The sequence below is a fragment of the Balaenoptera acutorostrata genome, chromosome 8, assembly GCF_949987535.1.
Source record: "Balaenoptera acutorostrata chromosome 8, mBalAcu1.1, whole genome shotgun sequence".
In the NCBI taxonomy this organism is placed as follows: Eukaryota; Metazoa; Chordata; class Mammalia; order Artiodactyla; family Balaenopteridae; genus Balaenoptera; species Balaenoptera acutorostrata.
The window spans coordinates 30297661-30312333 of NC_080071.1; the positions used below are offsets into that span (position 1 = coordinate 30297661).

Sequence of the window (14673 nt, forward strand, 5' to 3'; positions counted from 1 at the left end):
GAAAGAGAGACCTGGACTTTTCCCTTCATTGTCTGGTTTTACAGTCATTGCAACTTGAGGTGAACAACCATACCATCTTTCAATCAACCCAGTTCCTGAATAGGCTAAATCCAACTCAAACCAAATTCTGTTGATTTTATCTCTGGACCATCCTGGTCTGCCAAGCTGGGACTGTATAGGGAATGACCAATCACCCACATCATAACCCAGGCCAAGGCTGGAGGCATCAACAGAGTAGGGGACTTTGAATGCTGCTTCCTTCCTGACCCCTCCCTCCGCCTGCCCACCACAAATGCAGGGTAGTTCACAAGATGCCGGGCAGATGCCCAGCTCTCAAGCCCAGGCATCAGGGAGCAAAATTTTTCTTTTGCTCTAAGTTTTAAGAGAGCATCTTAAAATGACCTCAATTGTGGCCAAGCAGATTTAGAAGAATGATGCCAGCAGTCTTCCATGTTTGTTGTGATTTTTTGGCAGGGGTACGGGCGGAGGGTGGTAAAGCCATTGCCTTCCATTATGCTAGCTAGAACGATGTTTTGGAGACTCGCAAACCTTCGGTGATTTAACAAAATGTATAACCCTCTTGAATGAACTCAGTGTAATGAAAAAAATATACAGTGGTTCTCAGGGCAAAATGTTAGCCACTGTGATATTTTAGGCAGATTTTTGAGGTGAGGGCAGAAATGAAGAACTAAAAATACACAATCCTTCAAGCTAGCACGTGAACATGACTTGTTCCAGAACACAAGAGTTTTTCTCTTGATATCAGTTTCAGATCCTTTTTTGCTTTGTTTGTATGTTTTTGACTCTAGGCCAAGAAGAAATTGATGGTTAGTACCAAGAAGCATGAAGCGCTTTTCCATCTTGTAGAAAGCTCCAAGCAAATTACGACCGAGAAGGAGAAGCAGAAGGTAACCTCTCATGGCCGGCTGAGTGCATATGGCTTAGAGATGGATGGGCTTCCTGCCCTTAGCTATGAACACAGGAGAACTGGCTGATTCCCCCTCTGTGCGGAGTCTCTGCAGGGCTGTAGTGTGGCAGAATATGAGAAGGATCCTAAGTTATTCCTGGTCCCCATATATATATATTTTTAAAGATCTTTTTTTAAAAGTATTTATTTATTTATTTATTTTGGCTGCTCTGGGTCTTAGTTGTGGCACGCAGGATCTTCCTTGTGGCATGCGGGCTCATAGTTGCGACATGTGGGCTTCTTAGTCGCGGCATGCAGACTCTTAGTTGCAGCATGTGAACTCTTAGTTGCTGCATGCATGCGGGATCTAGTTCTCTGACCAGGGATCGAACCCGGGCCCCCTGCATTGGGAGCTCAGAGTTTTACCCACTGGACCACCAGGGAAGTCCCGGTCCCCATATATTTTTAAAAGGTATTATTGACAGATGACAAATTAAACCAGTGGTGTCCAATATTTTTGATAAGGAGCCTGATTAAACATCTCTCAGCTCACACCCCAAATAAGTAAAAAATATATACACATAGCATAATGTATTATATAATGTACTTTACCTATCTTGTATATTATATAGAATACTTTTTATATTAAACTAATGTTATGAACATTATACAACATAAAAAAGTAGAAATATTTGAAGGATGTGGTAAAAATGAAATAATAGTTTCAGTGATTAGCTAATCATGATGTCTTCATATAGTCATTAAGTGGCATATACAGACAAAATATACATGTGGGGCAAGGCTCAGCCTTACCCGTAGTAAATATAAATTTGTATTTCTAGTACGTCCTCTTGATAATGTCAATTTTTTGGTCAACTTCTCATCAGCTCTCAGTAGATCGTGCCGGTTTTTGCCTTCGCACGTGGGTGATGATGCGCCTGTAATCGGGAGCGGGAGAAAGCGTCGGCTCTGACGTTCTCCTGTGGCTTTCTTGTGCTTGCATTGTTAGTTTTTGGGGTTTTTTTAAAGATTTATTTATTAATTGATTGATTGATTGCTATGTTGGGTCTTTGTTTCTGTTCAAGGGCTTCCTCTAGTTGTGGCAAGCGGGGGCCACTCTTCATCGCAGTGCGCGGGCCTCTCACTATCGCGGCCTCTCTTGTTGGGGAGCACAGGCTCCAGACGCGCAGGCTCAGTAGTTGTGGCTCACGGGCCCAGTTGTTCCGCGGCATGTGGGATCTTCCCAGACCAGGGCTCGAACCCGTGTCCCCTGCATTAGCAGGCAGATTCTCAACCACTGCGCCACCAGGGAAGCCCGCATTGTTAGTATTAACATCAATCTACAGCTTCGTAGCAGAAATCTTTTTAAGGCATGTGTTCATTTTGTGTGTGTTAACCTAATTAAAGTGGATAATAAATCTGTAAATCCGTATGATCCAGACTCCTGCTGATGGGCACATGTCCCAGGATGCTGAGAGTGAAAGCATTTGTGAGACCCACATCAGCTTCTCATGTTATAAAACTCCCACTCTCCCTCCAGAACACTTCAGAATCCTCAACTGTCCACACGTGGGCACTAATATCAATTCATGTATTGAATAAGAGTAAGCTTGAACACTCTTTTTAGGCAAAAGTGAACACAAATAATATTGGAGTATTAGATTATCTTGCACACCCCTTATGGTATGTGCCCCAGATTGGTAACCTTTGAAATAGTCAATATCTTCCCCCAGAGATGGAGTCCCCCTAAGGAAGTGCAGGCAGCACCACTGCAACCCAAAACATTCTTAAAAGAAAAAGAGAATTGTCATTGCCAAGTAACTCTATTATGTCATCTGAGGAAACTATCAGTTGAATAACTTAAATTCATTGTTAGCAAGATATTACAAGGTTCTTGTGTCAATCTTCACAGTTTGAAATGATCATAACAGGTACTGAATAATGAGACAGCTTCCGAAGAGGAGGCAAAACCAAAGTAAGTTAAAAATCTAAGCTCCAGGACTTTGTTGTAGGCATTTGGAGCCCTCATTAGAAGCTATTCTTTATTGATGTCGAGGAATGACAAAGGCAAAAGCATGGGCCGCTAAGTGGTGAATTTTTGCTTCCTTCCCTCATTAGCAGCTTCCCTGGGAGGCGAAAGTTCGTGATCCTCCCCTGCCCTCCTCCACCTGGTCCTGTCAACCATAGCCCTTGGCTGTCATTACATCACAGACCCCTACCATCGTCATCACTTCATCTGGTAGCTTTCTCTTTTCTAGTCCTAAAGCTAAATGCCTAAGGCGGCGTTCATTTTTGCATCTCACATAGACATGCCCATGATCTCCCTCTTGAGCCGGGCTGGTTCGGTACTGCTCAGCAGTCCTTCCTGTTTTCCTGCTCAGCAATCCTTGTTCTCACCAGAAGCTGATCTACATCTCCATTCTTCTCGCTCCTCCATCCCCACCACCCACCCTCAGCAGACCATCTTGCCTCCAGCGTCACAGAGTAAATAGAAGTCAGTACAGCCACCTGCCTACTGAAGTCCTATGTGCAATGTGACAGGCCAGTTCTTCATCCTGTGCTCTGATTCCTATCCCAGCCTCCTCTCAGAGGCCCTTCCCTGGATAATTCCCTTCTCTCCTGTATCTCTAAGGGTTGCTTCCCATCAGCCTTTTCAACTTCCCTCTATCTTGGGAGAGTAGGAAGAATCAGGGAGACACCCTTTGTCTCCCTGATATTCCTATTCCTGCTCCTCTCCAGATATCATCATCTCTTTCTTTTTACAATAAGGTTTACTGAAAGGGTTATCTGTGCTCTGTCTCCACTTCCTCATCTCCCGTTCACTCCTCAAACCACCGACCAAGCTTTCCCCACCGATTCTCTAGAAATGTTCTTGCCGTTGAATACGTGGTCCTTGTTGCTAAAGCTAATGGGTGCTTTCCAGTTCTGACTTTATTTAACTTCTTGGAAGCATTAAGCATCATTGACTTTCCCCTTCTAGAAACATTCTCCTCTTTTAACTACAATGACATCTTACTCTTTTGGTTTTCCTTGCTGTCAATTTTTTCTTAAGCTCCTTTATGGACTTCCCTCGTTCTGCCTGAACTTTCTATATTGTTGTGCCTGATGATTTCTCTCCTGGGCCTCATTCTGTTTTATTCGGCATCATATCTCCAGTGTCCCAAACAGTACTCTCAATATCAAGTGCTCAGTACATAGCACATACTCAACAAATATACTCTCAAGGCTTTGGCTACCATGTCTCTGCTGACAATATGCAAATTTATATCTCCACCCCAAACCAGTCTCTGAACTGCTCTCTGGCATCTCAAACTCAATATCCAAAATCGGAACCATCACTTCCCTCTACCAAAAATATTTTTTATTCCTCTGTTTTTTATATATTTGAATATCACCATCTACCATATCCTCCCAATTCTAAGTCCTAAACCAAATACTTCCTGAATTTATCTACTTATATTTATCCCCACTGCCACTACTCTCTCCCAGGCCACCATCATCACTGCTTTGGTTACTCCAACTGACAAACTGGTGTCTTGGCTTTCAGTGTTTCCTCTCCTTATCTATTCCCCACACACAAGCCAAGCTGACTTTTCTGGAACTCAAATCTGAGCATATTATTCTCCTTTAAAAAGCCTTCAAAGGTTTCCAGGTGACCTCAGGATAAAGCACAAACTCTTTTATGTGGCCCTCAAGACCCTCCCTGACTTGGCCCTTGCTTAACTTTTCAGCATTTTCACTTGCTATTATTTCTCTCAAACTGTGTGCTCCAACCTCACCAAAATTTTTTTTTGGTATCATGTCATGCTATTTTGCCTCACCAATTCCTACTTTCATTTTAGGTTTATTCACACAGGGATCATTTCTGTGAGCACCCATTCTGTGACACCTGAATACTTCTGTCATCTTGGGATCTATCAAACAGGATAACAATGGCCTGTGTGGGTCCTTGACTAGAGAGGGGGCCTATCTAGTTCCTTTATCTATTCCCAGTGTCTAGTACATGACACTGTGTGGCAGTCAAGAAATGTTTGGTGAATGAATTAATGAATTAATGAATCGATGTTTGTTCCAAGAGAAAGAAAAGAGGAAAGAAAAAGTATTTAATCTTTGACAAATTTTAGGAAAAGTTTCTGAGAAGTTCCTTAAATAAGAATATGAGTCTCCATTCTTCTTCTGTATCTGTTTGGGGTTATTTGCTGTAAATTTGCTGAGCAGAAACTTCTAGTCAATAGCTGTAGATGTAGGCTGATGAACGTGAGTGGTGAGGAGAAGCAAGTACAGATCAGGAACCTCCAACTCAAGACTGTAGTCTACCAATGATTCCTGTACTCTTATTCTGTAAATCCTTCAGGCCTTGGCATTTCTTACCAGGACAGGTAGAGATTTGTGCAATCAGTCTCCAGATTGACTCTGTTCTCATTGCTGGGCACACTCAATAAGAATCAAAGAACAATGACTTAGCCAAGTATAGCCATGGTACACATTCAACCCTTTCTCTGTATCATTATCAGGCTAAAATTCACAAGCTCATATCTCTATAGATAAATGGCTCATTACACTTGATATACAAAACCAACCGTGTCCTGGGTAGGTCATACATCAGAGCTGAGGGACGGTTGAATGGCTAGCATATCAACTGGAATAATAAAGTGAGTGGTGTTAACATTCAGCATTTTGGATGAATGTTCTTCATTACTGAAACATTAGTCAAAATGTCCTTAAACATAAAGAGGAGCATTCTTAAAAACCTTTATCTCTGTCCTTGAAAATCCTAAACTGCTTAAATCACAGGACTCCTTGGTGCTGCTTGAACTGTGGCTTGAGGGCCATTTGCATCAGAATCATCTGAGGAGGCAGTGAAAATTCAGATTTCCTGATCCCACTACCGAGCTACTGAATCAGTATTGCTCTTGGTGGAACCCTGAAAATCTGCAATTTTCCAAGAATCTCTGGTCATTCCTAGGCATATTAAAGTCTGAGAATCATTCATGTAATACAACTCCTTCCTTTCTCAAAGATGTGAAATTATGTGTCTGAGCATTTTGAGAATTCAATTCAAACTACCCTGGTCCAGAGAGTTTTGTATTACTTTGATTTTCACAATCAGGATGGCCAATTTTGGTGACTGGCCAGAAGGGGCTCTTTGTGAAGGAGCATATCCTTGGGGGTCAGGATGACAGGAAAGCATTTGTCAAGCTGTCCATAACTTGCAGTGAACAGTGGCATGTATCTCAGGCTCTTTCTTCACTAGTAATAGTAACACTCACTAGTCTTTGAGTGCTATACTAACTGTCAAGCAGTGTGCCCTGTTCCTTACCTGTGTCACCTGCTTGATTCCTCAGAGCAACACAGTGAAGTGGGAGCATCGCTATCCCCATCACAGAGATGAGAAAACTGTGGCTTGTGAAGTTTAAGTAACTCACTTGTATTCAGAACCAGGACCCTAATCCTGAAGTCTGATCCCAGAGTTATATTGCAGAGTTTAAATAGTGAAAGTGAAGTGAGAGGATGGTCTCCAGGCCTAATGCTAGTTTTAGAAATTATTTGATTGTGCAAATCTCTACCTGTCCCGGTAAGAAATGCGGAGGCCTGAAGGATTTACGAAATAAGAGAACGGGAATCGTTGGTAGATTACAGTCTTGAGTTGGAGGTTCCTGATCTGTACTTGCTTCTCTGCACCTGTCATTTGGCCTCTTCCTTCATCTGATGAAAGTGGGCATATCACATCGTATTTAAGGACCTCAATTTCCTCATGTGAAAAATTGAAGGAATCCTATTGAAAGGCTCTTAGGTTTCCTTTCAGTTCTGACAACCCTGTTTTCTGAGAAAGGTCTTTGATTTTGTCATCTATAGTCACTGTTTATGACTTTAGCTGGGAGATGAGAAACTCATCATTGGGATGCATATAATTCTTTCTCCAGAATGACAAAGGGCTTTCATAAATGCGTTCATGAATATGTGACACTGATGTTTTACCTTAGCTCCTCAATAAACTGAAAAAATCAACTGAGAAGTTGTCAAAAGAAGATGAAAACTACTACCAAAAAAACATGGCCAGCTGTTCTGCCAGACTGAAATGGGAGAACACACTGGAAAATTGCTTCCAGGTAAGTTATGCATTCACTTTTTTTTTTTTTTTTCTTTTTCCAAAGAGCTTTGTGTGGGAGAGAAATCACTGCTCCCATTCTATCTTCTAGGCACCCTTCAAGGGCTATGAGAAAAACACTTAACCTAGATGTCTCCATCCGTCTCATTTTTCTATCTATATCACAACAACGGGAGATAATTATGATTCTTACTGGTATGGCTGCCAGGATTCCTGGTGTAGCGGACGTCTAGCTGGCCTTCAAGATGTGTTAGGTATTGCTGTTACTAAGTACCCTTATCAGAGGCTCTTGCTAGGTCTCTCCTTCCTTTTTCTCAGTGTCCTTTTCTCCTGTTAGGGTCCTCCTCCACCTTCTCCTTCCACCCCAGCCTGCTTTCAGCAGTCCCAACTTTTATGTTGAAGCAATGGAAATTATCTTCTTCGCTTATAAAGTCTTCGTGATGGTGACAAGATGTATATCATTTACATTTCAAAAGAGCTTCTTTCAACTGAGCTTTAAAAATACTTAAGACTCTAGGTTTTTTCATTAGAATCCAAATCAAGTGAAGAATCTACTAGAAGTCAGAATCTCCATAAAAAAAGAAAGGTTTCCTTTCATCCTCTTTGTTTCCTGGTTTATTGCTACCACCATGCTGGAGGCCACTGGTATTTCTCCCCGCTCTTCCTTTGAGTTCACACAATTCCTCTTACTCCCATAAGAGTTGTAAGTTTAAGTTCTAAGCTTATCCTCTTGCTTAGAGCTAGCCTCTGCCCCCGAGTGCCAAACCAAGCCCTACTAGACCCACTTGAGATATTCCTGTCGAGTCATCCTTGCCTCACCGTAACCAATAAGGATTCCCTTACTTAGTATTTCGTTGGCTTGTACATACTCAGTCTATACCAACAAGTCATTGACTCACATATTACACTATGTATTCCTTATTCTCTGTTGTTTTGCAAACAACAGGAGTAAAATGTGATATTCATGGAGACACATGACAAAAGTGGGCTGAACTCAATTAAAATGGAATTTTATTAGAAGTGTCGAAAGTGGAGATGGGTCAACCAGGGTTGTTCCATTTCATTTTTTTCTCCATTCTCCCACCATTCTTCTGTAAAAATGGAATATAAGAATGTATTTTAACGTCTTATGAAGGGTCCTCTTACCCCTTCTTACTCTGCAGATTGGATTCACAAATTCTTTCAGAGAACGTTCATTGAACTATGATTAAGGTAGTTTACTAGATACTGTAAAGTCTCAAGTGCAATTATTAAGTAATGAAACCAATTGCACAAACCACACGTCAAAATTAGTCTTATTACTTCATAATTATTCTATGTTCAAGCCACATTTCCTACCTTCCAAGAAGAAACAATTCAGTTGTTAGAAATAACCTATAATATATTTTGAAAAATAATAGCCTCTCGAGAATTCCCCAGTGGCCCAGTGATTAGGACTCCATGCTCTCACTGCCATGGGCCCAGGTTCAGTCCCTGGTTGGGGAACTAAGATCCTGCAAGCTGCTCAGTGTGGCCAAATAATAATAATAATAATAATAATGGTAATAATAGCCACTCTATCAAAAATGACCACAAATCAAATGTTTGGTACTGTTAGTATTTACTAGACGAATTATTTTAGAAAGCCTTTTGCAATAAATGCATCAGCCTTAAAAATGTTCACATTATCAACTAGTGTTCCTCATCTGAACCACGGAACACAGAAAATAATGTGAGTGACTCTTTTCTCAGTTCCCCAAGGATGGTAGTGACTAATACCCTCTAGATGCAGAGAAGAAATGGTAACTCATTGCAGATAACAGATGCCTTAGGACATTAGGGTTTAATTTTCTCCTAGAACCTCGGTTGAAAAACCTAATTTCCTTTCCATAAATCCATCTTGAGGAAGTAGATGAAAAACAAAATACACATTTCTGTCCAAAATACATTAAAAGTAAAAGGGAAGAAGCAATACAAATGGCCAAAATTAAGGGGATGACTAAATAAATCAATACACTCTACACAAGGCACTATTAATTAAAATGGTGTTTTGGAGACTAGTGGCATTGGAAACTGCTTATGTATAATGTTAAGTGAAAAAACAGGATACCAATTTGAATAATTTGGTTGATACTAGGAAGATAAAATCATACATACACACATACCTCCACAGACTAAAATACATCAAAATGTTAACAGTGGTCATCTCTAGGTGGAAGAATTATAAATGATTTTAAAATTTATTTTCTTGTAGCCCTTTATGGCCCCAAGACAATGTCTAGGGTGCTTGTTAAAATTCAGATTCCTGAGTGCCTTCCTAGATGGGGTAAGTCAGAACTTCTGAATGATTTTAGGAAGGGGTCTAGGTGATCTCTAGACGTACTAAAGTTTGAGAGTTCGTGCTCTAGAAAAAGCAAGGTACTTCTTTGATCAGTTTTATGAAAACAATTTAGATAAAAATGAAGTCATTCCAATCTCTCCGGGTAGTACAAACCGGAAGGTCAGGACAGCAGGAAGTGAAAAGAATGAATGAAGTGTGAATCATCATGAAGCCTGGGCCCCAGACAGCCTCTCCATCTACTCCTCCTTGATAACTCTTTGATCCCACTTTCCTCTCATGTGCTAATATGAAAGCACAGGAGGATAATTTGAGGTCCTCCAGAGTATCTTGCTTCTCTATGACCTATTTTATACAAAAAGAACAAAATCATAGAAAGCAATATTCATTAAATGAGATACGGATTTCCCCTTCGCACAGTGGAATTTATCTCAGCCTCTCTTCACGAGCAGACATAGATCATCTTAATGATTTTCCTGAAATGAAATTAAAATCTTTTAAATATTGCCATCGCCACCAAGGGACACTGGTTATTCTAGTCTCAGATTGCTGCTAGTGGCTCAGCACTTGTCACAGTAAAGAAACAGCTGCCCAGCAGGGATGCAGTGTGTTCCCCAAACCTGGTTTTTGTTTTCTGTCCTGTCCTTTGCTCACGGTGCTAAACTAGAACAGCTGCTTTCTAGATCTTTTTCCATAATATAAAGACTCTTTCTTTTTGAAGACTGTCCCACTTGAGGTCCAAGACACTGAGCAGAATTTATTTTACATATTTGTTAGAGGAGGCATATGGTTTGTGCCCTTCAATGAAGCATTACATTTACTAGGCTACTCTTCTGTGTCTTTAATCCTGTACCTGGGGGACAGAGGGCACATTCAAATGGCTGGTACTTGAGATTTTGGAGAAAGACTCAGGAGACCAAGAGCAGAAGCAAAGGTATTTCATTCCCATTGACTTACAAAAATTGTGCAGCTTCTGACTAGACAAAAAAGGTAGCCATGGGGGAACAGAGCTCTAGGCTTCCCAATTCAAATGTCAGGACACTTGGTACAGAATTGAAATCTGCATGTGGTTCACACAGATGTTCACAGTTACTGCCAGCTTTTTACCACTTGCATTTAATAGCAGCATTAAAATGACTATATACTAGTAAACAAAGTGTGGTAAGTACAGACAATGGAACATTATTCAGCCTTAAAAAGGAAGGAAATTCTGACACAGGCTACAATGTGCATGAATATTGAAGACTTTATGCTAAGTGAAATAAACCAGACACAAAAGGACAAATATTGTATGATTCCTCTTATAAGAGATACCTAGGGTAGTCAAATTCATGGAAGACAACAAGTAGAATGGTGGCTGCCAGGGGAGATGAGGGGAGAGAGAATGGGGAATTTTTGTTAATGGGTACAGAGTTTCAGTTTTGCAAGATGAAAAAAGTTCTGGATGTGGGTAGTGGTGATGATTGCACAACGATGTGAATGGACTTAATGCCACTGAACTGTACACTTAAAAATGGTTAACAGGTAAACTTTTGTAACTATTACAAAAATAAATTTTTTGAAAATTTAATCATTATACACCATAGATTAAATAACAGCAGGATGTGAATGCAGTCAACACACAAGGGTATAAAGGAACACCAGGCTGGACAGGCTAGTGGCCCCTGCAGGTGTGCTGAGAGACAGGATGAGAGAAGCCAGTGGCCTTTGTGATGTCTCCCCACCTCCACCCTACCAAAGGCCTTGAGACGCAGTCCGCCCTTCTTACTTCCACGATAATGCCACCCACCAATTTGCCCAAGAAGGCTTTCTTCCTCAGGAAGGACTATTGATGAGTACTCTTTACTGTGTGGGAAGGAGCAGGGTGGGATGGCGGGTATGAAAGGAACCAACCTAGCCTCTGGATAAAGGGGGAAAGCCCAGGACTTGTCCTTACAGAAACGGGATGAAGCATGCTGTCTTGGACACTTGCCACCTCTGTCAAAGCCCACGGGCTTCTGGGCACATACCCAGCAGCCTCCTATGACCCTCACAAGGCTTAGGAATGCCGCCTGCATTTCCACTTGACCCAGCCTTCTTGGACAATGCCTAGTTGCTGAGAGTCTCTGTATTTCCTCAAAACAAACAGTCTGTAGCTTAGCTAGCAGTGAGGGGTGAGAGTCAAATAACTAACTTTTTCTAAAATGTTAATGGCTGACAAGGCAAATGTGACCTCCCTTACTTTATTTACTCTTCCTAGCTAAAAGCCATAAAACTCTAAAAGTGGAATTTTTGTCATCCCGCACAAAACAGGGAGGCTGTGTTGCCACTTTCCAAGAGTGGTCTCTGACGCCCATGCCTAATTTTAGGCCAGGATGATGAATTGATCAGACTTTAAGCTTCTGCTCTCATCACATAATTTCCTTAAGCAGAGAATTTGCATCTCATCATCAAAGTCCCTGCCGGAACCGGCTGAATGCCTTGTATGTGCTGCAAACAAGTTTAGAAATACTTAGTGTCTGACTGCATTTCCAAGATACAGACATGGGTTTTACTGGGCTTCATTCTTTTTTTGGAACCCACAGATTCTTTTCAAATGATTCCTTTCTGCCCCTTCTTTGTGAACATCAGGTAACCTGTGGCATCCACCTGTGTGCTTTTTGGCCCAGAAAAGCCTGGAGAAAGTGTGTGAGTTAAATTGATCCTAATGGAGGATAAATAAGACAGACATCAAATCACATTCCTGTCCTGGGAAACTACCCCCCTCCACAATGTGGATATAATGTAATCAAGGGGCACAAACAGGGACGGCTCACTCAGACTTTCTTCGTTGTGTTAGTGCTTAGTGGGTGACTTCAGTTTTGTATAACAGCGGGCTGATCTAATCTCATTTCTCATCCTTCTCAGAGCAACCTGGAGCTGGAGAAGGAAAGAATTCAACTCTTATGCAATAACTTAAACCAGTACTCCCAACATATTTCTGTTTTTGGCCAAACCCTGACCACAGTGAGTAGTAAAGAATTCGCCATCTCTGGTATGCATGGTAAGAACTGGCAGGAAACGTGTCCTCTGCAACCTTGTTCTGCTTTCCTCGGCATTGCAGTGCCACACGCAGATTCACTGCGCCATCAGCAAGATAGATGTCGAAAATGATATCCAGGCTCTTGTGGAAGAAACCGCAGTTTTATCTACAGAAAATAAATCTGAGTTCCTATTAACTGATTACTTTGTAAGTATGGGATGGAAGGAAGTTTCATTCATGGGAAACCTTAGTCAGTCATATACTGAGGGATTCATTTTGAAAAGAATTGAGAGCAATTGTAAAGGAAACGTATTGTTTGGGAAACAAAAATATTGACTTTTTCACAGTCCGTATAAATTTAAAAACTGTGTGGTTTACAGACTGGGCAATGCAAACCTGTCTTTGGTATTCTCTGCAAGGGAAGAACTCCAAACAGGGTTTTTTGTTTTTGTTTTTGTTTTTTTTTAAATGTTATTTACTTATTTATTTATGGCTGTGTTGGGTCTTCGTTTCTGTGCGAGGGCTTTCTCCAGTTGCGACAAGCGGGGGCCACTCTTCATCGCGGTGCGCGGGCCTCTCACTATCGCGGCCTCTCTTGTTGTGGAGCACAGGCTCCAGACGCGCAGGCTCAGTAATTGTGGCTCACGGGCCTAGTTGCTCCACGGCATGTGGGATCTTCCCAGACCAGGGCTCGAACCCGTGTCCCCTGCATTGGCAGGCAGATTCTCAACCACTGTGCCAACAGGGAAGCCCCAAACAGGGTTTTAGCCTGAATCTTTTTTTTTTTTTTTGAAGCAAATATTTTATTTCATTTACTTTTTTAATTTAAAAAAAATTTTTATTTTATATTGGAACATAGTTGATTAACAATGTTGTGTTAGTTTCAGGTGTACAGCCAAGTGATTCAGTTATACATGTACATGTATACAGTGATACAGTTATACATGTATCTATTCCTTTACAAATTCTTTTCCCATTTAGGTTATTACAGAGTACTGAGCAGAGTTCCCTGTGCTATACAGTAGGTCCTTGTTGGTTATCTGTTTTAAATATAGCAGTGTGTACATGTCAATCCCAAACTCCTGACCTGTCCCTCCCCCCAAGACTGAATCTTCACACTCTATAAATAATCACTGTGTATCACATGGGTCGTCTATTGCTGCGTAACAACTTACCCCCAAACTCAACAGCTTGAAGCAAACATTTATTATCTCAGAGTTTCTGTGGGTCAGAAATCCAGGTGTGGGTTAGCTGGGTGCCCGAGTCCCACACAGGGCTGTAATCAAGGTGTCAGCTGGGACCGCAGACATCTCAATGCTCTACTGGGAGATGATCCGCTTCTAAGCTCACTCACGTGGCTGATGGCAAGCCTCTGGTCCTCGGGAACGGTTTCAGCTGGAGATATCAGTTCCTTGCCGTGTGGGTCTCTCCATCTATGGAGAGCGCACAGCGTATCAGCCTGCTTCCCCTGGAACTAGCAATGCAGGAGAGACAGAGCCAGAGTGTCCAAGATGGAAGCATAGTCTTTTATAAGCTAATCTCAGAAGTGACATCTCATCAGATTCTATTTGTTAGAAGCAAGTCAGTAAACAGCCCACACTCAAGGGGAAGGGATCACACAGAGGCATGAATCTTAGGAGGTGCAAATTATTGTCAACATCCTTTCTGGTCCTTGCCTTTGAAAAACTTTAACCTAATTAGAGGATTATATTTTTTTCTTTTTTCTTCTGGTTTTATTGAGATATAATGAACATACAGCAGCACTGTATAAGTTTCAGGTGTACAGCATAATGATTTGACTTACATACATCATGAAATGATTACACAAGTTTAGTGAACATCCATTATCTCATATAGATAGAACCTTAAAAAAATAGAAAAAAAGCTTTTTCCTTGCGATGAGAACTCTTAGGGTTTATTATCCTAACAGCTTTCATATATAACACACAGCAGTGTTCATTCTATTATTGTGCTGTGCGTTACATGCCCAGTACTTACTTATCTTGTAACTGGAAGTTTGTACCTTTTGACCACCTTCATCCAATTCCTCCTCTCCCCTGCGCTCAACTTGGGTAACCACAAATCTGATCTCTTTTTCTATGAGCTTGTTTGTTTTTGAAGTATAATTGACCTACAACATGATGTTAGTTCCTGGCACACAACACAGTGATTCAATATTTCTATACATTACAAAATGATCACCATGATAAAGTTAGTTGTTATCTGTAACCCTACAAAGTTATTACATTATTATTGACTAATATTCCCCACGCTGTACATTTCATACCTATGATTCATTTATTGTATAACTGAAAGTTTGTACCTCTTAAATCTCTCTC

The 14673-nt window shown here is 41.2% G+C and overlaps 1 protein-coding gene across 5 annotated transcripts in view; it reads left to right on the forward strand.

Moving 5' to 3' along the window:
- The window catches only part of NOSTRIN (nitric oxide synthase trafficking), a 57860-nt gene that overhangs the window by 28076 nt on the left and 15111 nt on the right, over nucleotides 1-14673 (forward strand). For all 5 annotated transcript variants that reach the window (XM_057551475.1, XM_007183223.2, XM_057551474.1 and 2 more), the window contains 4 exons: nucleotides 810-908; nucleotides 6892-7017; nucleotides 12220-12318; nucleotides 12416-12541. In XM_057551475.1, the coding sequence (XP_057407458.1) occupies nucleotides 810-908; nucleotides 6892-7017; nucleotides 12220-12318; nucleotides 12416-12541 (450 nt within the window). The remainder of the gene's footprint in view (nucleotides 1-809; nucleotides 909-6891; nucleotides 7018-12219; nucleotides 12319-12415; nucleotides 12542-14673) is intronic.